The 26,234-nt window shown below is 41.3% G+C and overlaps 1 protein-coding gene across 9 annotated transcripts in view; it reads left to right on the plus strand.

The window, feature by feature from the left end:
- Positions 1-1,733: 1,733 nt before the first annotated feature.
- The window catches only part of LOC124049557, a 119,340-nt gene continuing 94,839 nt past the window's right edge, over positions 1,734-26,234 (plus strand). For 7 of the 9 annotated variants that reach the window (XR_006841429.1, XM_046371333.1, XM_046371329.1 and 4 more), the window contains exons 1-2: positions 1,737-1,951; positions 5,561-5,610. Coding sequence is in view for 8 of the 9 variants with exons in the window: in XM_046371333.1 (XP_046227289.1) it covers positions 5,596-5,610 (15 nt within the window). In the remaining variant the exon portion in view is untranslated. Of the gene's footprint in view, positions 1,952-5,560; positions 5,611-26,234 lie in introns of all 9 variants that reach the window. The other 2 variants (XM_046371337.1, XM_046371338.1) reach the window with 2 other exon arrangements.

Consider the following 26,234-nt stretch of genomic DNA (forward strand, 5'->3'; position numbering starts at 1 on the left):
AATCATCACTTGCGCAAGTTGGAAATAATTAGTTTTGCTTATTTATTTTTTTTATTTTTTATTTTTTTGCTTTTTAAGTTCGTGTCTAACATTTCTCTAAGTCCATAGTTCCTTTATGTTATTAATTTGGCTGCAGGCATTTTTATTGTGCATTAAATATCTAGATTCAGTCTCTCAACCAGCTTCACTCTTTAGTTCTAATGAAATGAGAGGCCATAAGTACTTTCAGAGAAAATCAATTGTCCTCTCTTCCGCCACAGCCCTTAAACAATCACTTAGTTAATTGCCACACTTATTTGATTAATTGGACAAGTTCCATTGTCGTCTCTCTTCACCTCCCATGTTTTATAGAGGTGTCCTGTAGTGCTCTTAATCATCCACTTTTAAACATTTTTACAAATGTTAAATATGTGCACTTTAACTAATAATTAGATCAATTACACTAATTAGTATCATAAGTTGAAGTGAAAACAGTAAAGAGGCTTTTAGGTTTCATATCCATAGTGGGCTGTCTTTTTGACTCTAGTCTTAAATCTGTAACCACAGACTGGCGAAATGCACTGCAAGGACATCACGGTTCTGGTCATCTTGCTTAAGGTTAAAATAATAATACTGAAAATTAACCCAAATTGAATTGGTTTTATTTTTGCCAAGAAACATATGAGCTGTAAAACCAGGGACATTTCATTATTGTTATTTGTACTCAGTATTACTGTTTGTACTGTAGTTGTCTCATATAATATACACACTCATGTAGTTGCAATGTGGGTCATGATTTTCACAATAAATGCACCAAAAAAGCACCGAACATTACAGTTGTCTTTAGGTGTTTAATTCAAGTGACTGGCGGGATCCATCATGACACACATCGATCTCCATTTTTGTAGTGCAAAAGTGGAAATCATAATAAAAATAACATGTTAAGAAGCAATGCTGTTACTCAGGTTTAGGGTTCAGTATTACTTCAATCAGTAAATAAATTTTAAGATAAAAGAATGTATAAATATCCTAGTCACTGGGTGCTAAAAATACTGTCAAACATCCACTGAATCCTGCAAAGTACTGTACCCAGAGAGGCCCCAGTTCTGTTGTGCTGCTTGTGGTTTGTACTAATTTTATAAATTACTTTATTTGGGCATACGCAGTAGTAGAAGAAGTACTCAGGTCTTTTACTTGTGTAAATGTAGCAATGCTGAAGAGTAAAAATGCTTATATATACTGTTGGCTATGCAGAACGGCCCATTTCAGAATCATCATCTACTATATGATCTCACTGGATTATAATTACAGCTACATTTATATTAGCTTAAATAATACATCAAAATGTATTAGTTAATTTATATTTTATTCAGAAAATTTAAAGCAACTGGTAACTATGATGAAGTAAAAAAGTAGCTTACAGTATTTGAGAGTAGTACTATAAAGTACATTTACAAGCAGAGTATCTTTACTCAAGTACTGTACTTTTTCACCCAATCATGAAATTGTGTTTTAATTACTGTGTATAAACCTACTTTGAAGGCCATTGTTATATGATCTGATACTATGATTTAATGGTGAATATCTTTAAATTAATGTGCTGAATTATTAGATAAAAACAAAAACAAAAACAAAACAAAACAAAACAGCAACAACAAAAAAAAACAAACAAACAGCAAACCTTGTCCCAGATGGTGTTCTATCACAGGAAGAGCACAAACTAAGTATTGGTTGCCATTTTGAGTGGCCGGTGGTGGGCGGGGCTTGCTAATTATATCACAGGTGTGCCAGTGCGTAGCAGTTTTGGGGTGACATGTTGACACCACCGTTTGGATTGAATTTGGAAGCCTGTAACCGACTATAATCGTCTGTGTTCTTGGTGGAAAACTTGTTCAGCTTGCATTATACGGACTGCTCCCCCCATGAAGGCCCTGTTTGTGTTGACATTAGTCTGTAAGGCCAGCAACTTCAGGTAAGCCTCCAAGAAAGTGTTTTGTTTTTTCTAACTTCCGTTGTTACATTTTTTTTAAAAAACCCTCTTAGCGACGTTTTCATAAAGCTAAAAACATAGCAGCAGTTTACTTAACATAACTGAATTTTTAATTAAGAAAATATCGAATTTCACAAGAGTGCTGTAGCGATGGTTAGCTTGTACTTGCCTAGTGAACATTTGTTGTTGGCTTTTGACTTCCGGCCCAGATATTCAACAGTCTAAAGCAAAACATGAATATAAGGAAGGTATTCATTCAGATACTGTCACTGTTACTGTATACCTCTGAGTACAAGTACAAAAGTATGACTATCAAAATGTACTTGAAGTACCAAAATTAAATTAATGTGATCTCACTGGATTATATTATAATCATTGCTGCATTAATGTGAAAGTCACTTTAATATTATAGTTGATAAAGGTGGAGCTAAAAAGTACAATATTTGTCTCCAAACGGTTGTTGAAAAGTTGAAGTCTAAAGTATATAAAATGGAAATATAACTTTTTCTCCTTGAAACTTAACTTTCCTGTAACAGTACATGCAGAATTTTGCAGTAGAGTGCAGCTGGTTTTAGTCTTTTGAAGGGGGTAACATTGCTACTTTATTGAGTTTAAGTGAAAAAAGACAAAGACGAGATCAGGTGTTTGTATAACATGACATTATACAATGTTTGGTTGATTTAGTTTCTTTTGGGCAGGGGCGAGTCGCACCCATCTGAAGAGAGAAAATGTGATGGCAGGTTTGATCCAGGTTGACCCTCAGAACTAAATATTCCCTTTAAGGCTTAATGAAGAAAATGTGAAGAAGGGCAAATGGGTTGATCCAGAGTGGAAATTTTGGCTTTGGGCTCTCGTATGATTGGATTAAATCATACTGATTCATGAGTGAGCTCACACAGTTCTCATTGCTTTGGCAGATGAGGATTTTAATTTGAGCCTCACCTGATGGATGCTGGTAATTTATGCTGATTAGAAATAAAGCATCATATTTTCCTTTATCTGCCCCCACCTATCTGAACAGTGGAATTTTTTTTTTTTTTTCCAGAAGGGTATAAGGAGAGCGGTTGATTAGTTGTAATGTGACTGCAGTACCCCACGGGCTGAAATTTATGTCCTCCATTTGAACTGTGGCTGTGTGTGCTGTATACATCAGGTTTGTTAATGAAATTTGTCGCCAGGAGGGAGTCTGTGGTTGCAGTCATTCTGCGACTTGACACCTAACTGTGTGAAATCTAACCTTTCAAACTTCAAGTCAGCACTACTTTAATTGTAATATTATTATTTCCCAGCATCAAAACACAATACACTGTTTTTTGCTATTGCTTTCAGACTGTTGACAAACTATTCTAAATAATTAGATTGTGTTAGTTTTATGTAATTGTTGTTGATGTTGTCTCCTTGTTGACGTGAAGACAAGCTTGGGTGAAAAATATTTTGTCTTACACGGGTCACATCTGCAGCATCGCCGAGCAGCAACAATGCTCCACCTGCTGTGTGTGTGGATGACTGGTAAAGTGAGTTCAGTGCTGTGTTGCGGTAACATGTGGAGCTGTGTATGCTGCTGTCCTCTCTGTCCTGTCTGTGAGTGTATGACTGATGGGTGTCAGGCTTGTCATGGCTCCTGTGGGTGAGATGTGTGGGGACAGGGAGAGATGGAGGCGGCGGAGGAGAGGGATGGCGAGAGAAGAATCTGTCATTTCATTCAGACTTTTCTTTTTCTGACACGCATCCTCATCCCCCGTATTGTCTATCAGCATCAGCAGATGACTGACAAAGGAACTGCTCAGCTACAGACAAGTCCACCTCAAGACTGTGTGTATGCGTGTGTCTTTCTACTGTATGTGCTGGAATGGCTTACGCAAGTGTTAACACATAAGATAATGTCGTGCCACCACTTTGCAAGATCAGCATATATCGTCACAGTGTTGATCAGATATTGCAGTGTTAGCATTCAACACAGTACAACTGAGCCTGCTGCCTCTTCGCTGCACTCTCCCCCCTTTACACTCTGTGACTCGACTCTGGCCATCAAAATGCTGACCGCTTTCCAAAAACTTGATTTCACAAGTGGAAAAACAGCATCTGCTTTCCTGCAGCTTCACATATGGCAGCTCATATGAACTGAAGCAGGTATGCGGGGTAGGGGGTTGGCCCCTGGGGACCTTGAACAGAGGGCCTGGCCCTAGGGACTCTGTTGGGCCACTCTGGAGTGAGGGCCACACTGTCCCGAGCCAGATGAACCTGCATATGAAATGAGGCCAGAGAGCAAAGAAAGCTGAAGACCATGAACATGGGGGATAGTATAGGATGTACATTCTGTCACAGTTAGTAAAGGCAACTTTATTATCATGGGCTGTTTTAGTGAATTGTTGCAGCACAGATGATGTGTTTAAGATCAATAATATTTTTTTTTTCTTGTAAACTGCTGCACTTAGGCAAGTAGGAAGAGGAAATAAATTTTGCAGCCATGGCAGTCATGTGTAGTCTATAGTAAGGCCAGCGGTATGATGTCACTGTTAAAATGATTATTATTATTATTTTTTCAAAAAAACCCTTCATACTTATTGAACTTGGTTTAAGCAAAAGAAGGTGTGCGCAGACAGTCTGACTCCAAACACTGAGGTTATCATCAGTTAAAACTTTATAATGCAAATTTACAGCAGCAGCCTGCAGCTCGTTTAGGTCAGTCGGTTAATAACTTCTAATGTCACTTTCCCTAAATCTTCAGTTTGTCACCCAGCTCTAATGGTGCAGGGTTTAGCTTCCAGTTCATTTCTGTGTGGAGTTCGGTCAGGTTTACAAACATCCAGCCAGCTTGAGAGAGGAGGTGCTGTTGACCTCTCATTCAGAAAATAAATGAATATGTATACATGTAGCCACAGTAGCACCCGCTCTTGAAATTTACAGAGGTGGTTTTAGATGTTAGCTTCTTTGTGTGTGTGTGTGTGTGTGTGTGTGTGTGTGTGTGTGTGTGTGTGTGTGTGTGTGTGTGTACGGACTCTGCCTTCCTCCCCTCCCCGCCTCTGATCTCACTCTCCTGGCGGCATTACCGATGATCATAGTGTGACAGACCGTCCTTGGGGAGCCAGGAGCACCGCTTACAACTCTTTTGGTGTCAATTCCTCCTGTCTGCTCCAATTTCCCACCTCGCTGCTGTACCTACTGCTTCTGCCCCACACTTGCCCCCTCTCAGAATGTACGTGTCTATTATGAACTATTATACAGAGCTGGAGATGGGTCAGAGTTGCAGATTAAAACATTGGTAGCAAAGGATTTTAACCTTTTTATGTGAGTTGTGCTCAAAAAATACAGATGGCCTTGTGCTTACACAGACAAACACACACGCTCACTGGGTTAAATAATTACCATTATCCACCTGTAGGCAACCCAGAGTAGAAATGTGTAATGATTGCTAATTGGCTTGTTAGTATGAAAACAAAGCAGCATTTTTTTTTGTGCTGAAGGGCTAAATTATGAGGAAACAAACAAGTGGAGGGGAACATGTGAATAAGGATGTTTTTCATGAGCATCTGTGGATACAGCTGCTGCTCGCTCTGACCATCCTGCCTTCTCCTCTCTGTTTTTCTCCAGCACAAACAAACAAAGCCAAACAAGACAGCAGCCTCATGTGCCTGCTTTGGGTAAGTGTTATAATCTACATTTGTTTATGACACCAGTTCATGTCTCTCTCTTTTGGAGAAGCTGAGAGCCACATCCGTCTACCTCTTATGACGTTCCCCTGTGGTTAGGCTCTCCTTTTTGTGAGTTTGTTTTTATTTGTGGAACACCATAACGAGGAACCAGCACTACTATACAGGCAGGTTGAAGTTACCACTAACATATCCCGTATCCTGATGGTGACAGCTGATGGTGACAGATAGCTCCCAAGGGTATTTCTTTCTTCTACAGTGGAGCCCAACTTTAGTCGAAGCTGTCATGCTTGTGATAGAACACACATTCACTTGCTTCTATGGTCTGTCTCTTACTCCATCTCTCCTTGGATGTCCCTCATGGTCCCAAGAGAAATGTGTTTACCTCTGCAGTCACCTGCCACTGCAGTAGCCACAATGAGGTTTGGGAGTCTTTTGTTCCAATCAGCTTTTCCTATCAGGCTAAATGCTCCCTGGAGACAGGGCTTATTACATGACATGATCCTCAGAGTAGATAAATGGTCGTCCATGTCACAAGCTGGACCCCACTTGTGGGGGTGAGGAGATAGACAGCTTGGGGCCCAAGAGATGAAAGGAGCCCACAGCTTTACTGACGTTTTAATCAACAACAGTTAGCGCTGAATCCATCTGTATAACGGCAGAGATGCAGGGAGGCTTTTCATTGGTGCCTTTTGAAAATATGCAAGGATTGAAATGCAGACCTTGTTGACAATATAATTTACCTGCTGTCACTCTGTATGGGCCTGTTTTATCATGAGTGCTTGTTGTGATGCTTCACCACCACCACCTCCTGACACACTCCCATCCCTTCCTTTCACACCTCCCGCCACCTTATTCAACATCCGCTCCTTGTTGAAAAGTTCATGCACTGCATTACTTAGATTTTCTTTTAGGGGTAGGAGTCGGTAGTGAAGTTGGTCTAAGGTTGTTGTAGGGTACAGCTGTTTATTTAGAATATTTGAAAAAATAAATTACCCTATTTCTGTAGTAAACAGGGCATCAGCTTTACGGTGGTGGGTTAAGGGGAATTAATTCTCAGATGCACTATGATGCAGATGTGGATGATTCTCCGTCAATTCACAAATAACGTCTTTAATAATAATGTCTTTTATATAATAAAAATATGCTGTGATGTAACTGAAATATACGAATGTCTGCATGGAGCCATATAGCAGAAATGCCAGATCTGCACATTTTCAGTCAGACATCACATGATTTGATATTACATGCAGAAGGGAAACCAGCAGTTAAAAGAGTGATGTTTGCAAGAATTGTGACAAAATGAGTATGCAGTGCAAGTTATGTAACGTTAAACATGTATATCAGGGAACAGCTAGCAACATCTTTATCTCCTCATTTGCTAACAGTGTGAGCTTGCACCATTGTGATGCCACCAGTGCAGAGGAGATTAGGAAGCTGATCTGTGAGCTGATAGTGTTTATTGAACTGGAGTACAAGGTTCCATTGCAGCAAAGAAGAGCTATGAGAGTGTAAAAGAGGAGTGAGGAAAGTGCTGTGCCGACAAAGTGGCTATTACTGCTGATGGCTAACTGCAACTCACTGTTGCTCAACCATCCTCGAACTTAAACTGCATGTGAATGTGGTTAACCATTCATTCATCATTTCACTTATTTTTCTGTTTTTAATTGTTGAGCTTTGGTCATGGTCAGTGTTGTAAGAGCATCAAACATTCACATGCTACAGGATATTTAAAGTCGAGTAATGTAGTATTCAGGATTTTTGCAATTCAAATATTGTTGACAGCGTTTCTCTCAGGAGGATGGGCGTATGTGTATAATTCATATCCAATGTATGTGTGTTTTTACTCTATATGCCACATCACATTATGAAATATGTATCATTGACTAAGCAGAGTCCCTTTCTGGTGGTCATGAATGTTACCTCAGTTTACCTCTGCCATATCTGATTTCTCCCTACAAGATTAGAATGTCTTTTGAGCGTTACACATGGGAATCTCAAACAATAGCATTTCTGTTAAATTATTGATTTTGCACGCCTTAGTCTTACTCGGAGAATGAAACGAACAATTTCCACACTCAGAATTACACTTCTAATTGTTAAACACACTCCACTGGGCTTTAAAGATGTTGTCACAGACCTTTCATCAAACATTAACGCTCGGTACCAATGATTTCATGCAGGTTGCTCTTAACATCCCGCTTTTAATGACATGCTAGGGGAACAAAAAACATTAAAACTAATCAAAAATTACAAAATGATAATGGGAGGAGGGAGATGGAGAAAAGGCTGGGCTCCCTGACCGGTCATAAGTTGATCATCTTAAACTCTGAGCTGCAGGTAGGCGGTGACAGCTGCTTAATTTGGTTTTGTCGCCTGGGTGACTTAATCCTGTAACGGGCTCCGGTGACAGCAGACTCACAGACGGCTGAGAGACAGAACGGCACTCTGGTTGCCCGTTTACGGATGCAGCAATAGAAACCAAGGTCACTTTAATTAACTGCCAAATTACAATTTAAACGATAATACTAATCACTCACTTTTGCAGTAGGAAGAAGCTACTGGCTGTCATGTTAATTTAAGGCTGCAGGGGAAAATGGACGTTTCCACCTCTGCTTCACAGTGGGGCCTGAGTCTGTGCCTCCCTGTTTGCATCTGCTCTGTATGCTGTCACTTTGTCAGATCAGGAACAGGGTGACCTAACCGTGTTTTGTTTTGTTTTGGGGTTGTTGTTTCTTGGGGGGGGGGGTTTACAGTTTTTTTTTCTTGCTTCAGTCTCCAGCATCACCTTTTGTGTCTGTCTGTGCTGATTTTCCTCTCTCATTCGGTCTTCTTTCCCTTTAACTCCCAGTCTGAAGGATTTCAATTAGACACCACTGGTGCCTTTTTCTGTGTGTGTTCCCTGTAGTTTGGCTAGGGCCTCACTGCTGCAGCCTTTCACTGTTAAGTATCAGGAGGAACGGTTAATGGCACACTGAAATCCATGGAGACTTCCAAAATTCTTTCTCTTTGGCTTTGACTAAATATATTGAATTTTAATGCAGAATCGCAGACATTTTTGGAATGGTCACTGTTGGCTTTGAGGCATAATTCAAGGTTTTCTTTTAAATATTTGATTTCATTTGCAGGCTGCACGGTGGTGCAGTGGTTAGCAGGTTCGAATCCCAGTCTGGGCCCTTCTATGCAGAGTTTGCATGTTCTCCCTGTGCCTGCGTGGGTTTTCTTCGGGTACTCCGGCTTCCTCCCACAATACCAAAAACATGCACATTACGTTAATTGGCTACTGTACATCGCCCCTAGGTATGAGTGTGTGCATGAGTGGTTGTCTGTCTTTGTGTGCCCTGCGATTGACTGGCGACCAGTCCAGAGTGAACCCTGGCTCTCGGCTGTAGTTAGCTGGGATGGGCTCCAGCCCTTTGCCATTTAAAAAAAAAAAAAAAAAAATTCAATAATTTTGTCTATTTTTGCCCAACCAAAACAATTCAGAATCCTGATATATTCATTTTATGATGATTTTAAAATCTGCAAATTAAACCAGCGATTAATGGCATTTAGCCTGCTGGAATGAATAATCAAAACTGTTGCAGATTAATTTTTAATCGAGCGACTAATTTATTTATGTTCAGGCCTTCTCTTTGATTTCTAGAGTCTTTCTTTTGTGGTGTCATGCAGTCTAGTTGGATGCTGTAGAGACTAGGTAAGTTCCAGACCATGGGATATTTATTCAAGCCAACCTCCACCCCATTACAGTTACTGCCCATCTGCCACTGCTGCCACTCGGAGCCCTCCTAAAGGTTACTCATTTACATATGGGAGGGAGGGATGGTTGGGGGGTTAGGGGGGTGTACTGATCATAGAGCTTCAATCAATCAGTGCTTCACGATTAGTCCCACGTAAAATCCCAGCAGTTGGTTAAAACTCTGCCTGCTTGCCTCGATGCCACTTTTCAAATGAGGTCCTGGAATGCCACGACAAGTAACTGGACACAACTGAATGGAAAAATTCATAATTTCTCAGCTAAATTATGGCGGGGTGTCTGAAATTGATTTATTATTGTGATCGTTAGCCATATGGCACAGGCTGCTTCCCCCCTCCTAACATTCAAAAATGTGCGATTACAGGGCTAGGTCAGGGCAACCTTTACCATTGCATAAATGAATCTCAGTGCAATCAGAAAGGAAGGACAACAGCGAAATTAACTCGTATTTCTTAAAGCTCCATTCACAGTGAACAGTGGAGGATATAAATACAACTCCAGTCCAGTGTCCTTATTTAGAGGCATATCTCTATCTCTATTTAGAGGCATATCTCTCTTTCAATCATAGACGCACATAATTTTCCTCAGGACACTGAATTTGTCAGCTTGCCATGTAAATGAACATAGATGTTGGACTGAAGATGATTATTAACTTTGCACACAGACAGGTTGACAAAATAATCTCACTTCAGAGTTAATTTAGGAGCTGTTTGGCACATTACATCAGAAATAACAGATTTTTTTTGTCAACTTGTGGGCAGCAGAAACAATCTGTAAAACGAACCCTTTATAGGTTGATATATGCAGACCTGTAGCAGTTGCCTGTTCCCACACACACGCACACACACACACACACACAGGTGTTTCTGATTGCCTAATGTACCTAAATCCAGTATTCACTCTGCTTTTAGCTCCGTTTTTGGTCTGCACCAGCTGCTGACGACAGCATTTGGTTTTTCAGCTGCTGCAAGCTCAGTGTTTTCACCAGTTAAATCTGTCTGTTTTCCCATTGGTGTGGAGCCAGTAGTATACAGAAGGTTTTTAGAGCCTTTTTGCTGAAAACAACTGCCTGTGTTTTCTCTGCGTTTGCTATGAAAGTGAGATATTTTTTTTGCTTTCAAAATCTTGTTCTTCCTGATTTCTCCAGTGTTAACAGCCTGAGCTTTGAAGGACTTTTTAACTGAATTAATTCAGGTAGTCTGTTGTTCACCATAAAAATCCACAGAATAGCCAACTTTTCATAACTTGATAAAACCCCGAAAGAAAACATGTGAAAGTTATGTTGGTTATGTGGTGGTCAGTATTACACATTAGATGACCTTGTGCTGAGAATATTTTTGCGAAAATTAGACAATTACATCTATGTTGAAACTCTCACTGAAGGATATAATAACCTTATGTGATAGTTTATTAATGAATCCTTTTGGGCCTTGTGCTAGACTGTGTCATCTTTTCATCATTTTTACCCTCTTGAGTCTTCACTGCTCTTTCATATTGTACAAGCAATTATACCAGAAGTTAAAGCTTTAGGAAAAAATATCCTAATACATTATTTGCATGTGGCCTGCCAACATTTACATTATCATCTGCGTCTCATAGTAATTGCCTGGTTCTTTCCACTGGCCCAAGGCAGTGTTGTATTAGATTGTAATCTCCAACACTGTTTCCTGACACAAACTTGATGTGTCACCGTGATTGGCACGGAGGAGATGACATGACAGAGCTGGTTTTGGGGGACTGACAGATAGTTGGCAGGTTAAGGCTCCCCTGTTGGGTGCTGTGCTGCCTCAGGACCGTCACCTGTCAGCTCAGGTGAAGGCTCGTCATAGCTGATGACTGGAAGCAGCAGAGTGGATATAATGGGATGAGCAGACTGACACAGACGTAGTGCAGGACTCCCTTTGTCTGTGGGCAAAGGAGTAGACCTTGCTTCAGTCAAGTGTGCCGCCATGCTGAATAAAGAGTGTAAAGAGTTTCGGCATGACGGGTGATGTGCTGGCATTTATGTCCTGAGCATGCAATCAGTCCAGTGATGTTCAGCCTCATGATGTCGAATGTAATAGTCTATCAATCGATTTTAATAGTAACATTCACTCAGTAACCATACAGGTATTTTGGTGTGTTGATCTATAAGTAGTAATAAGTAAGATATTCTAATAACAGTTTTGGATATATGGGTGTTTAACCAGTTAACTGTGTTGTGCGCTCGTACGCCTATTAATCCAAGAAATTCAGAAAACTGACTCCCATTCTGCTTTCTTTATCAGACATCATCTGGACATGGTCCAGCTTCGAGTGTGTGTGTCTGTGTATGTAGACCCAGTCACTGGTGCCATTTTTTTTTTTTTTTTTTTTTTTTTTATGTTGAGTTTCCTCAAAAGACCGTCCTGCCAAGCACAGAGGGAGCATGTGTCCATCAAAGTCAGGCCGATATGAGGCGTGAGGGCTGAGGCCTGCTCGCGATATGGAAGGGCAGGACTGACTCATACAGAAGCTCAGGAATCAGCATGTCACTCTCAGCAAAGCACACTGCCACAGTTCATCAGCACACGCCGAGTCTACGGAGAAACTTCTGGATCACATTCAAATACAATATGCAACAGTACCAAGTGACGAGCAGGAAAAATATACAGGAAAACACGCGGTATCAAGATGGACTCTAAAACCACAATATATTGGCTTTTATTTGTATCTTATAAGAGTTTCTGAATTAAAACAGTATGTTATTCTTCCGCTTAAGGCAGAAAATAACACGTGAGATTGTATTATGTAATGCGAGACAATATGCAATGGAAAAATGTTGAAATATGAGTTTAAGTTGCACTGCAAAAAAACCTCCACACACAGGCATTCATATAACCTGAACATAAAATATCACTACATTTTAAACAGGATATGATTTCCTTCTGTGGCCAAACAAATTCTCTCTGGGATCAGCAGAGTGAATCTTATTTTAAATTTTAACTGGAAACTTTGGAAGGATTCATTTTACTTTTTAAATGTATTTAGGTCTTGTTTATGCATTACTTATAATTTCCTTAAACTGATGTGTAAATGTGTTGATGGCAATTTTCAAAGTAGAATTTTTGAGCCAGTGCACAAGTATTATCATGCATGCACACACACACACACACACACACACACCAGCAGGCACTCACCTGTCTGCTGTCCACCTATTCTGTAGTAGCAGGTTTCTGTATCCCCCTGTCAAGTCGTCGGCTCCGTCCCAGAAGCCCTGAGTGTCCGTCAGTAAGGCCTGCCAGTTACAAGGTCCGATCTGTATTCATAACTTCTGTCAAAGCTGCGCCATTCGGTCTGTCCCCCCCAGCCTCTGTGAAGAGCAGCGGTGCTCAGTAACCTGGACATATTCTCCACATACCGAGGTTTACCATTTCAGTGTTACTACTTGACCTAAACGTTGTCAGGCGACTCAAAGGTCCTGAGTCACGTTACCCCCGAAGCTGTAGACCTCACCTCAGACCCTCCCTCATCTGATTCGTTCAACCTATGAATTATGGATTTTTTTTTTTACTCTGAGAGGTAGAGCTTTGAAGGGTGTAATGTCGGTTGAGATAACAGTGGGCGATGTCAATAATTTGATGATAGTAATTGTTAAAACAGTTTTTGCTGGCACTTGAGGAGCTTTTTCAGACAGCTACTGTTGGAACATGAATGCACGCAGTAGTAGCTAAATACAGCAGTAATTAAAGGTAAAATAAAAGATGTAATTACAGCAGAGTCCCTCGATTACTTTGAGAGAAGCTTGTTTTCCTTGTCTCTGTCATCTCTTTTTGCTGCAGGTGATTTTTCTCTGCACTGTAAAAACTGAGATATGGTTACGTCTTTGTGGGGGAGATTTGTCTTTTTCTAATCCGAGCAGCAGCCCCTTGGTACATTTGGCTAAACCTTGCCACAGGAAGGTTGACTCCCACATTTTACCTTTCCCTTTGAGGGGTGGATTTAATCAGTGTGCAGTCAAGAAAACCACTTGTTAATTAATGAGACCTCCATAAGAGATTGGCATTCAGCACACCAAAACCTTGCAAAATCACAACTTGAAAACAAGATAGCGGTCAACAGTGTTTGCCTCAAGGATGTGCCGAGTATTTATTTGCTGTTTTATTTAGCATGTGCTTTTTTTTTCTTTTTTTTTTTTCCTGATCGGAATCCCATCTGGGGGCTTCTTAATTCTCTAAATGACTTTTTAAGTAGTGCCTGTGCTCTGCATGACCCTGCTGACTGACAGGCCATTCTAATCCTTTTTCACAAGGGGAAACAGCCTTTATTGCAGCCTCTGGTCAGTTTGTTTTGCCCCAGCCCACAACATACGGCATTTAACACTCTCATAATTAAATAGCCGAAGCCAAAGTGTTCTGCCCAATCTGAGGCTGAGACGGTTGGTGCTTATTGACAGATGAGCACACAGACAGTTGAGGTCCTGCAAACATTATAAACTGTCTTTAACGCACACATAAAAATTATGACAATCTGTGAGCAGACCTGGTAGAGTCTGGATTCAATAACTAATATTAAAGCAGTATTTGTTGTATTAGCAGGTCAGTGTTTGTTAAGCACAGCAAAGTTAACGTATTTGATGGAGATAAGCACCAAGACAATAATTACATGCAATACTGGGGAGTCTTGACAGCGTCTCCTGCTTGCCGTTTATCCTGGTCTTTTCTAGCCAACTGGGTGAAGGATACTCTGCCTGTTTCCCCACCCAAACTCTAGGTCCCATCTGCTCACAGAAAGGCACAACATTTGTCAAAGTAGACGGGATAATGGCTTTGGCATCCTTATTATAATCTCAGCATAATCTTCATTTGTCCACTTTTGGCAACAGGACACTTCTGGGTTTGGGAAATTGGTCAGGACTCTTAAGTGTCCTTGTTTCGTTTTCATTAGCTCAAATCAAGGCATGAAGGCTCATTTAATTCCAATTTAAAACATGATGGTTCTGTGTTTTTGAGAGAGCTGAGTTTGTTTTCCATCCTACTGTGACTAGGATGAATGAAACTCACCCAGATTAAAATGGTTGGTGAAATAAAGCCTGTGAATCAGTCTGATTGTGCTTCATATTTGTATCCCGACCAGTGTTTCTCTCTGACACCTTTTAGGCATCCGGTACAACATCACGAGTGAGATTAAAATCAGTTTCTGGTTATTCGGTGACAGAGCCACTTGGAAAATTTCCTCCTATCAGGGAATAATAGTAACAGTAGAAAAAGTTATAGAATGCCAACTAAATCGACTTCATGTTTGACTCTATGCGTGTGAAGACAATAGAGGGACAAACTTCATATCGTGTCTCTCCAATTTCCATTAAGGTTGTGGCTCTCAGTTGACTACTGCTCCCCCTGTATGTGGGTCACAGACACCGTTCCCAGCTGTGCAGCCCAGTCAGCTGTGCCTTTTGCCATGCCCGCCAACATCTGCTCCACAAAAACAATATCCAGCTTTTAGCACTCAAATGGAGGTTACACCATATGCCAGCAAGCCACTTAGTTTCTGCCAGGGGAGCTGGGGCCTGGCTGCACTCGACGAGGTAACGATGAAGGAGAGCTCATCTTTCACTCTTCTCTTTATTGTCTTTTATTAATTCTTTACAAGTAGTTTTTGTTTCCTTTCTTGCCCTCATCTTTTAAGTTTAGCATCTCCCTTTGTTTTCTTTTTATGAAAGCTCCTCTGTCTCTTATACTGTTTTTTTCCCCCCTTGCATCTCCTCACTCAGGCCATCAATGTGTGCCAGTGTGCATCTGCTCAAGGTGCTTTGGCAGCGTCACCTTTTGAATATTAATGCAGCACCTAAACAAGTTTTCCTGCAAGGTCTGCCACAAGGTCTGGAGTGCATGCATTTGTGCATGTAAACACACTAATGTGTGTGAATCCTTTTGTTGTAACACACATCACTATTAAGTAGGCACATTATGGATGTGGGGACGCTGCACTATTTATAATTCTTTCTCAACTTCTTTTTTGAGAACTGGAAGACAGATTGCATGAAAAGCAATTTAGCTATTTAAGACCAATTAAGAGTGCAGATCTGGACGGTATGGGCTGAAGTGCTGCTCACTATGCTGAGAGGCGATAATGGATTTTTAATTAAATATGGGAACCAAAGGTCCCAAAATGGAGCTTACAGCTAACCAAGCAGTAGCCATTTGGTGACTGTACGGACAAGGTCCATTATTGTCTCTCTGGCCTTGAGTCTCTTCACTTCCTGCTTTGCTCTGTGGTCCCGCCGCTGTCCAATCCTTCACAGCTAAGACATCAGCTTCTTTTTAATTTGCAAGATTGTGCAGTGGAAAACAAGGAAGATTTAATCAGAGAAAATGCAGGAGAAATTATGAAAGCCTGAAATTTTGAATGTGTTGATGATTTATTTTTGCTTCTATCCTGAGGTGTATCAGTGTGGTGACTTATTTATTTTTTTTAATTTAGTTAAGGAAACAAAACGCAGATGTTTTCACACACAAACTGTGTCAGTGATTATCTTATTCATCCCATGCACCCTCTTGTCCTTGTTGAGTCTTGGCGGGGTGTTGGGGGGGAGGAGGGGGAGTTAGAGTGACACGCTCAGGGGGTGGATCCACTGAGGAGCTCTGGGACGGCAGGTCGGGGCTGCCTTCTGCAGGTCACGGTTTCACTTGTGGGTATTAATTTGGGAGGGACCAGCACACAGCAGCTGTGTGTGTGTGTGTGATGGCCATGGTGAGAGCTGTTAGAGGAGCTGGTGAGCAGTGAGAAATCACCTTGACAGGGCCTGTACTGTATATCATACTAGGAGCTGATGCCACTCATGAATGGTGATCACAATCTACTGGGGGTTTAATTACTTTCTGCTTAGATGCTGTCGCTGTTTGGTGTGAATCTCATAGGAGTGGCTTTATACAGCCTTTGAAAAAAGATGGAAAAATTGTCCTTTTTCTTTTTTTTAAAAAATGTTTGGCTAGAGAAGAACTTTTGAGTATCATCTCGTTACCAGCTGGTTGAGCTAAGAATTATACACAACACCAAACCAAAAGGCTATACTGGCAACGAGGATATATTTTTACTGTTGAAAAATAATTTTGTTTGTTACATAGCAACATACTGTGAATTATTTTCCAAGTTGTTTATACCCTCCTCTAGCTTGTATTTATTTAATCCGATTGCTTTTTTAAAAAAAAAAATCCAAATTCACACTTTGTCACATTTATTTGATCAAATCACATCCGTCTCAGAGTCACTGCTTGTGTCGTTGAAATGCCAGCGCTTTTGGCACCGGCTGCAGATTTCTGTCACCGTCTATCTTTGAACACCTCCCACATCGTGTTCTGAGGGAGTGATTCCTATTTGCTGCCAAAGGGGTGCAGTCCAACAGCAAATGGTACAGGATAGGGGCCTGGAGTGGGATGGGGAGGGGTCTCTTATTCACCGACTGTCCGCTAATAAACCCACTCTTGAAGTCGTCTTTGCTTTGGAGAGATGTATTAACTTGGAGCAGTGATGAGGAGAAGTTGTGTTGCCATATTGATTGTATGCACTTCCTTGGACAGTCAGTGGAGGGCAGTGCTTAAGTGGGAACCAAGCAGAAGCTGTCAGTACAATCGGCTTCATACTGTGTGTGTGTGTGTTCAAAGGTGTCGGGTGAATCCTTGTTTATATTCTAAGAGCTCTCACAGGTCAATAAGAATGTGTGGTCTGCTATTATCCGCAGTGTGTAACATGCTGTTTGGTGTCTCTATTGTGCTATGCATTACAGTAAGTAACACGGACAAACTAGCACAGAAATTATGCTAATGATGACAGTGATTATGTTAATTTGACTTTACCAGGCCAGCGCAATGATGCTGAGCCTACATGATTATTAATAGGATCACAACACGTTAGATCACATAATAGTTAAGATATGCTTGTGGTCTTTGTGAGAAAACAACTACACGGCAAAATCAGAAATGCCTATTTTATGGTAGTGTAGCATTTAGTTGCTCCAGGTCACAATTCTACCTAAATGGACTGATAACAATTCCTTTTTGTCATTAAATGTCCCTCCAAGGTTATACTTATAAACTCTACAGCTGATTAATTTACCTCTTGACATGATGACTCTGTCTAATTTAAGATGAGAAGTAAGTGGCTTTTATCTCTGCCCCAGCTGCGACGTCTCTTAGAGGCAACTTTTTGAGGCCATTACATGAGTGCTCGGGACGAGAGCGAGACCCCGGCAAATGCGTTCAGCCAGCAGCCGCATCTGGGTGTGATGCATCATGAAGACCTGTCGAAAAACTTTGATCCTGATCAGAGTGAAAAATGTGGACAGGGATGTAATATTGAACGTCCAGATGGTTTCTAAGCAGAGACAGACGTGCGGTGGCTTGGCGTGATCTTTAATTCATATCTGCTCAGCCGTTCTCCCCTGCATTGTTAGGCCCTGTCTCTGGGCACTGGAAGATGTGCAACTAATTTAATATGGGGGAACAAACAAACTAAGTTTAGTCAATGTCATTTTGGCTGGCACTCCAGCTAATCTGTGTGAACAGTATTGTGTATGATATAGTGCAACACTGTGAATGCTTTCTCTTACAATTGAAAATGACTTTTTGGGGTGTGTTGCCAAGAGCTTGATGATGATGCTCAGAAGCCCAGTATGGTTCACGCCTCACTGCTTCTAAGCAACCGCTAAGCTCTTTTTAATGATGTGACATACACAATTATTGTGGTTGACTTAGTCTCATATACCTGTATTTGAACTGTTTAATTACTTCTTTCTTATTTATACAATGGCAAAAAGGAGAAAATATCAAACATTTCCACCTCTTTATCCTGTTTGAGTTTGATAGACCCTTTCCTTCTCGGGGCTGAAATGTCCATTAGCAGCAGTTGTCAGTCCTTCGATTTTGTAACTTTATGCACAGGACTCCAGGGCTGCGACACAGAGCTTTACGTACCCAGGACAGAGGACACCTTGGACAGGAGAGCTGAGTGCCCCCTTTCCCTGGGCCATGGTTTAACCATATGGGTCTGAGAGAGCAGAGGTGATAAAAGATTCAGAGGGTTGGACACACTCATCTGCTATCAATTATGGTGCAGATGTGCCTGCGTGTGTGTGGCACTTTGATTGACATGATGTGTGAGACCCAACAAGAGAACAGCACGATTCAGCACGTAAGTGCAAATGCATGAACAAATGCATTCTAGTTGAAGGATGTGTGCTTGTAATACATCTCATAAGTGAGTTATTAATAATTTTATTAACGAAGAATGTTGATACCCCATGTCTTTACTTGATTCATTGTCAGTGACGTATAGATTTGCGAGGCCAGCATTTATCAGATGTTGAGATGATGAACTTTCTCTCCACGGTGCATAGTTGGCTTCCAAAATGCATCTGCTTTTTAGAAGCAAACTGACAAATGTATGTTAATGTGTTGGCAGGATTTAAAAAGTGAAATGAGGCAGCCCATCTTTTCAGATCAGTCATGTGTCACAAAGCCAGTGCCTCAGCTCTTTCCTCTCTCCTCCATGGGGCTGGGATGACCTCAATAATTAAGTGACAATTTTAAAATGCATTTCTAATTTTCTACCAGACTGAAAAGCTTTATTATGGAATGGCTGACAAAAACCCTCCCCTTGAATGGGGGTGACTCCTGGGCTTCCACTAAACTGGTCATGAATGCACAAACCATCTGTTTTTCTGGCCGTTTGTCAGTGTGAGCGTGGCGGAGGCAGCTGTCGGAGTGGCCCCGGTTTGAATGATGGAGCACACAACCTTTGTTTCGCTCGGCAGTGGCTTTGTGAGCTCTGGCTCGTCCCGTTCATGCTGCCCTGCACCGGAATAAGGCGGGAGATGGTTTCTGTTGTCGGCCCACCGGTCACCACCAAGTTGCCAGAAAGGCTGAGTCAGAGAGGCAAGAGATAGACTTGGAGAGAGCTTGAGGAAATTAAACGAATGAAGAGAATGAATGAGAGGGAAAGAAAATGAGGGGATGGACAGAAGGGATTTGGTGAGAGTTAAAGAGAGGGGAAGGTGTATGGCTGGTGAGTGCATTGTGCTGGTGAATGAGGATCTGGGGCATTGTGTGCCGGCCAATCTGTAGCTCAGTGGGTGAGGTTGTCAGGAGCCAGAGCCAAGGATGAGGGCCAGAGGGCCAGGAGAGAAAGGTGAGAGCAGCCAGCAGGGCTGAGGATAGTGGAAACACGGGGGGGAAAAAATGAGCAGAGAGAGGAAACAAAGGAGTAGAAAAATGTTGATTTATTTGTGTTTTGTGGCAGTGACACATGGGTTTTTTTGATAAGAAAGTTGTGGCAAAGTAGGGTTTAAAGGAGCTGTTGTTGTATATGGGCGAGTGTTTAAAGGTGGGCTTCAGGTTGTTACCGATTTAAAACATAATTTCCTGGCCTTTTTATATTTCCAAATTAAAGGCCAGCACTGGGTGAGCACAGCACATTGGAGGATAATTTAATTCTTATCATGCAGTGTACACTTGCTCTCTCTGCTTTATTTATCTCTTGTCTTATTTATTAAGGTGATTCCCTCAGACAATTCTGTCCTTGTGCCCTGATAGGATTTTACTATTATTAAGATATTGGCAATGACTGTTGTCCCCTGTGTGGGTCACACTGGCCAATGTGACCTAATTGCATACATTTGCCTGCCTGATGCACTTGACCGGAACAGAGAGGCTGTGATTTTTAGGAGGCAGGGTCAGTTCTTTGGGGAGGGGGCTAGAGGATGTGCAGTGTGTGTGTCTTATATCGCCTGACACTGTGCAAACATATGTGAGCAATATTATAATTAACATAAAGATTGTGTGTAGAAACAGAAGTTAGAACTACATTATTGTTTTTTTGTATAAAGTTATGATATTCTACCAGGTTTGTGAAACTTGAAGCTGACAGAAGTTGTCCAAAGGCTCTAAAGAAAATATTGGCCAGCTCTTTTTATGTGTGGTTCCACAGCTGAATGGAAGAGGAGCTGAAAGGGTCTGTTCTTTGTCACAATGCAAAGCTTATTTCACATGATTTGCTGTTTAGTCACGGACTTGCTGTGTCTGTGTGCTAAGAAAGTGGCTGAATGGTTTAATGAAGTGCATTATGAACTGCACTATCCTTTTCAGTTATTACTGGGAGAACTTGGTAAGATCAGTGACAGCAGATGCTAAGATAGTAGGGAAGATTTGGGGTTCATGTCAGACAATTTAATACTTTTTGTTTTGTTTTATGGGCCTTAAGTTGTATTGCTCATGTGCATACAAATATAATTAACAACACTCCTTGTTCTTACTGTGTCCCATTCTGTTGTAACGGCCCAGTGATGTGGGCTGGTGGAGCTTATGGTGGTAAAGCAGAGCTTAGCAGAAAGCAGTTGTGTTCTCTCACACGGCAGTCTGAGCATGGCGTTTTTCTGTAGCCCCGGGGCAAGCAGGCACCCAGCGTTAGCGCTGCCCGTGCCCAGCCCCTCCCCATCTGTGTGTCACGAGTCAGATCTCGTTAGGGATGACGGCTCTCTGATGTGGACAAATTGTCACTAAGGGGGGACTTGGAGACTGAGAGACACAGCTTTGGCGACTTCGAGGGGAGAAAGTGTAGGGGAAACGTGTGTCCAGAGGAAGCCCCCACAGACATTAGAGGGGTAATTCTGCAGCCTGCTCCTTGCTGTGAGGTGTGGAGTATCTCTGGGGTTTCATCCAGCCCCTCTGTGATCTCATGTGTGGCTAACTATGCGTCTGGGTGCCCATAGCAGCCTGGTGGTCTGGTTAGGTATTTAGCTGCATTTTCTATAAGACAGCAAGAGAGAAACCATATGCATCTGCAGAGATGTTGAAAATCAGTCGGACAATCGCTTTAAAATGAAAACATGCCAGTGTTATTTAACTGGGCCACTTTATCAGCAAGGCAAACAAAGTAAGCCCTTTTCTCTTCAAAAGATATATGCTTGAGTTGCATCAGGTGCAGAATCTCAGTTCAATTGTGTGGATGGAAACCTCCAATAGACTGCCAAGCACTCATTCATGATCTCACACTTTTGTCCCTTAACCACAATAGGCAGTGTGGTGACAGAATGGCCCCTCTTTTAATGGTTAACGGGCCAAGAGAGGCCAAGCATCAACGCCAGGCTTTGAGAGTAGGCTGGAGAAGCATATGGAGCTCTAAATAAAATTCAGATCAAGCACAATGATAGCTGAGGTCTGCTTTGTGTTAGGATGGGCATGGTGAAAAAGTGGGTGGAGTGGAAAGTTAGATCCCCATAATAAGATCGTCAAGCATGAGCAAATGAATGTATGGCTCTGTAATGCGGCATGCTTTTGAGTCTAGAGGAAAATTGCAGCAGCAGTGTTATTGTCAGGCACAAACTCTTCAAACTCGGCCCTTTATTACTCTTCAATGGCTGGCTTCAGTGAAGCCTCATCGTCTGCCTTGTGCTCTGCTCCTAATCAATGACACTGACAGTTGACAGATTTTTCAGGCTTGTGGTCTTTGTTAGAGGCTGATGACCTGAAAAGGCTTGGGTGGTAGGGCAATGAATAAGATGTTTAAAGCTAATAAATAAACCCTCCAGAATGTGTGCGTCTGCGTGCATCTAGCAGCGTGTGTGTGTGTGTGTGCGTGGGGTGGGGGGGGGGGTTCTCTTTTCCTTTTTTCCTCCCTCTTTTTTTCACACTTGCAGATTCTGCGGCCTTTGAAGGACTTGTGAAGCCGAAGGCGTCCCGTTGCTCAATCAAACAGATTAAGTCAGTCAGACAAGCAGCGATCTGTCCCATTCAATAAAGTTACTTTTGTCATGCTGGATCTCAGAGGGCCTCATATATGCATAACACCACGCTTGGACATGTCACTGTTTTATCACACTGTGATCGGGCTTTCACTGGGTTTGTCTTTACTGTTTTACTTAGGTTTTTGGATTGTGCATATTTCAACCCCTATGTGGCATTATTTGCTTAAAAAAATCATATCTTTTATGATAAGACATATTTTTTTTCCCCCTAAATTGATGATTTTTTATTTATTTTTCTTTCTTGGACAACATCAGACTAACTGCTAACCCACATCAAAAATAAGATGGACTTAAAAAAAATCAACCTTGTGATGTTTCTTAATCTCCTGTTCTGCGAAAAGAAGGTGCATACGTAGTATTTCTAAATCATGGGCGACCCAGTAATGAGGACATCTGTTTTCATATGGTCCTTGACACGTAGCACCAGAAATTTGATGTCATCCTGTCCAAACTGGTACATGGCTGGCAGACAGCATGGCATCCTGTGATTGGTTCTGACAAGCCAGTGACAGCTCTGGAGGTGAGGAGGGTGCATGACAAAGGGCAAGCAGAGGATGAGGGAGAACGGCGTCAGGCTATAGGTCTGTTCGTCTGTCTGTCTGCCTGTCTTTTCTGCCTCCTCTAGCCCCCCCCCCCCCCACCCCACATAACCTCCGTCACCCCCTGTGGCACTCTCACATCAACACTCAACCTCCACCCACACTCGTAATCAGACCAATCAGAGCCTTGATATGACTTCCTTGTTTGAAATGAGATGCTGGTTATTTGGTGGTTATTTGTTCTTTGCTTTTTAACTAGATTGTTTAGTATTTGGAGCATGGCATGTTCTGCGGCAGATGTAATATTCTGTTATCAGTCATTGTGCTGTATGGCGAGCGTCATATGTAGATCTCCTATTTAAAGATGGCCACCAGCCATCATGAAAATCAAGAACTGTTATGCTTTTGCACACAGCTGAGCTCTGTGGGAGCCAACGAAGCCTGCTTGACCATAAGCGTACAACAGATTTTTTTGGCAGTGATATCCCCTTTATCATTTTCTCCTCTCCCGGACATAAAAGGGTTTCCTATATTTTATAGATGCAGCATTTTTTAGAACTGCTAATGAAAAAAGGGCCCCATTTAACACACTGACATTTTATTGTAGGGCATGATCACTACATGAGTAGTTTGTGTTGGGCTCACAAGGCAAATTGGATGGCTGTTTTCTCCTCATGTGGCCAGTCTCCAGTGTGACCTTGCATTAGTGCATATGCTCACAGCAGGGTCACTGGTTGAGGGCATGATCTGTCAGCCTTTGTTTATGAAAGGCAGACAGCACAAGCCTGTAAGATAACATATTTCATGCAATTAGTGGTCTGCTGTACTGCATTACAATATCTGTGCAACCACAGAAAACAACACAGACTTAAGCGTAAGCGTGTTTTGCTTTGTTTTTTTTTTTCATCTTTATGTATTCATCTGCTTCTTATTGTAATGATATATAAGAGTTGTCCCTTTGTTCTGCTTTACTTTTGGCATATATCACTTTGGTATACATCAGTTAACAATGATTGATATCATTGTCTGTCATCACTAGTAACTTAAGCCAAAGTCAAATAAATGGAATAAAAAGTAAAGTACATAAGTATAACTAAATTTAACTTGAGTATTACTCAAGTACAGTAATGCTCAAGTAAAATATAGTCAAGTTGCATTGCATCACTGGCTATTCCAAATTTTGTCGCAAGCCTTTTCATTTTTTACTGCAAATGTTGATCAGTTCCAAATAATTTATGGTATGCAGTAGTATCAGCCCTGAAAACACCATATTTATCACAAAGGTTTACATTGAATTACAGGAATGCTGCATATTTTGTCTTGAAGCTGTTCCTTTTACTCAGCTTGACTTTTAATGGTTTTCTACAAATCATCAGTAACTTAGAAAAGACACAAAACAACACATGGTCACAGGAAGTCAAATTGTCATGACTATAAACAGTCCTTTCCAAGCTCCCTGTCAGTCAGAGGGTCATAAATTTAATGGCTGATTATTTTTGTTGCATTAACAATAAGGGTTCCTAACAAATGTTTCTGAAGATGTGTAGAGATTGGATCTGTATACTTCCTGGGTGAGTCTGATGTTGACGTTATTGAGATGGTTTTGATATGATAGAGATAGGTTGACAGAGTCTGTCAGTGCGGAGTCAGCGATGGCGCTGACGACTGGCGCCCTCTGACAGTCGCTCTATAAGGCTTCCTAACCAGCCTTTTTCCTGGGAGGTGTTTACTGTCACTGTGCGTTGTGGTTGCCTGGCAGCAGTATTTCTCCAGGCTGTCAATCTCCACAGACACTAACCTGCCATGTTAGATTTGACCTCCACAGGGGAGATTACTGTCTCCAAGCTTTGGAGGCATCCTTCATTTTTCCTCTGCTCTGTAGGGATACCTGGAAGAGACGAGACGGGCCTTCACGCAATATTTACAACATTCACATCAGGCCTAAATTCCTAAGAATTTTAATTTAATCCTGAAAATAGTCTCATCGCTGAACATTAGCTACTGCGCTGTTGTAACGGTGAGCAGGGATTTATCTTTTATTTTAGCGTCTGACTATCAACACTTTTCCAGGAAATGCAGGACTCCTATTTCTGTATCCCTAAAGGAGCTTTTTTCACCTTCCAAGAATACCTTCTTACAACATGCAGCTTGTGTTACAGGAAATGTTGTATTGTGTTGTAGCCTTGCACATTCTTGTTTCTGTAGAGCAGAGATGAGTTTTGGACAAGGACACTGGCTGTGAGATTGAAGCAGTATGTGTGTGGGAGGCCTCAGAAATGCCTGTTAATTAAGGGTGTTGCATGACAACTCTGAGCACATGCAATATAATTCTAGACTGAATTATTAGATTTTACTAGTTAGTACTTTGGAATGCGATATATATTTTTTTTCATTGGAGATAAACAAGAGAGCTTATTTTTAAGAAACTTAGGATTATCATTCCCAATTTGGTCTCGAGTTGGACCTAAGCAGATAAACATGTTTATATAGTTATTTATGTAATCTCACTGTGAGATGGAAATGATCTGATCTCTGAGCAAAGTCTAAACTTGATAGAAGTGATTTTTTCCTATTAGTTATATGATAATGATGATGATGATATTGCAGGGTTTTTTTGGGGGGGGTTGCACATACATTCAAGCCTGTGGTGATCTGATAAGATCATCACTTAAAGGTGTGAGGAACTGGCAGACCTACAGTCATTAATTTTGAGCACATTGCATCAATTAATCTTTTCATACTGAATACTTAATGAGTAACCAAACTACGCAACCACTTTTTTCTGCTGAAAATCAATTTTAGTAGAGATTTAATAGTGTTACTGATCGATTCAAGTCCATACCTTGACATTTTAGTGCACAGTATTTTAATTGTACACTTTGCGTGATAAATATGCATAGTGACTGCGATGTACAGGTTGAAACATGGCCATTGCAATTGAATTTTGTGAGTGGCTGAGCTGGAGGAGGAGCCTACGTCACCAAACGCCCCCTTTTGAGTGGATTATATGCATTTATTTTGGTGTCAGTTTTATAGTTCGTTCTGTATTTATAGTATTTCATAGGCTTGTTGGCGATTTTAGACAGTTGTTGGATTTTTTTCTGATTTTAGTAGTTGTTGGCTAGCTTTAGCTTGTAGTTTATCTTTGTGTGTTTTAGAGAGTTGTTGGATTTGGTGTCAGTTAGTTTCAGTTTTGTTTTTTATGAGCTAGTGGCCAGAGTGGGTCGGCGCTGTTGCCTTCCCAGCTGTAAAAACCCCACCGGACTGCACAGCTTTCCAGTAGGAAGAATTAATTACCAGCCACAGTTCTGTCTCTCTGGTCCATGACAATCTGTGCTCCTTTCTTTGTCAAAAAATGAAATGTTCTCTTTTGGTCCTTGTCTCTTCCTGACTAAAACCTCATTTATACTGGCACCAGATAAGAGAAGACATGATCTTAAGACTAAGTTCAAGTTTAAATTTAAGAACATTTTTAAAAATGAGACCTCTTTAGTATTGTGTATGTCAGTGAGACGTTCATGATCCTGACCTGCACAATTTGGCCACTATGTCACAATCACCT

The sequence above is a fragment of the Scatophagus argus genome, chromosome 18, assembly GCF_020382885.2.
Source record: "Scatophagus argus isolate fScaArg1 chromosome 18, fScaArg1.pri, whole genome shotgun sequence".
Classification (NCBI taxonomy): Eukaryota; Metazoa; Chordata; class Actinopteri; family Scatophagidae; genus Scatophagus; species Scatophagus argus.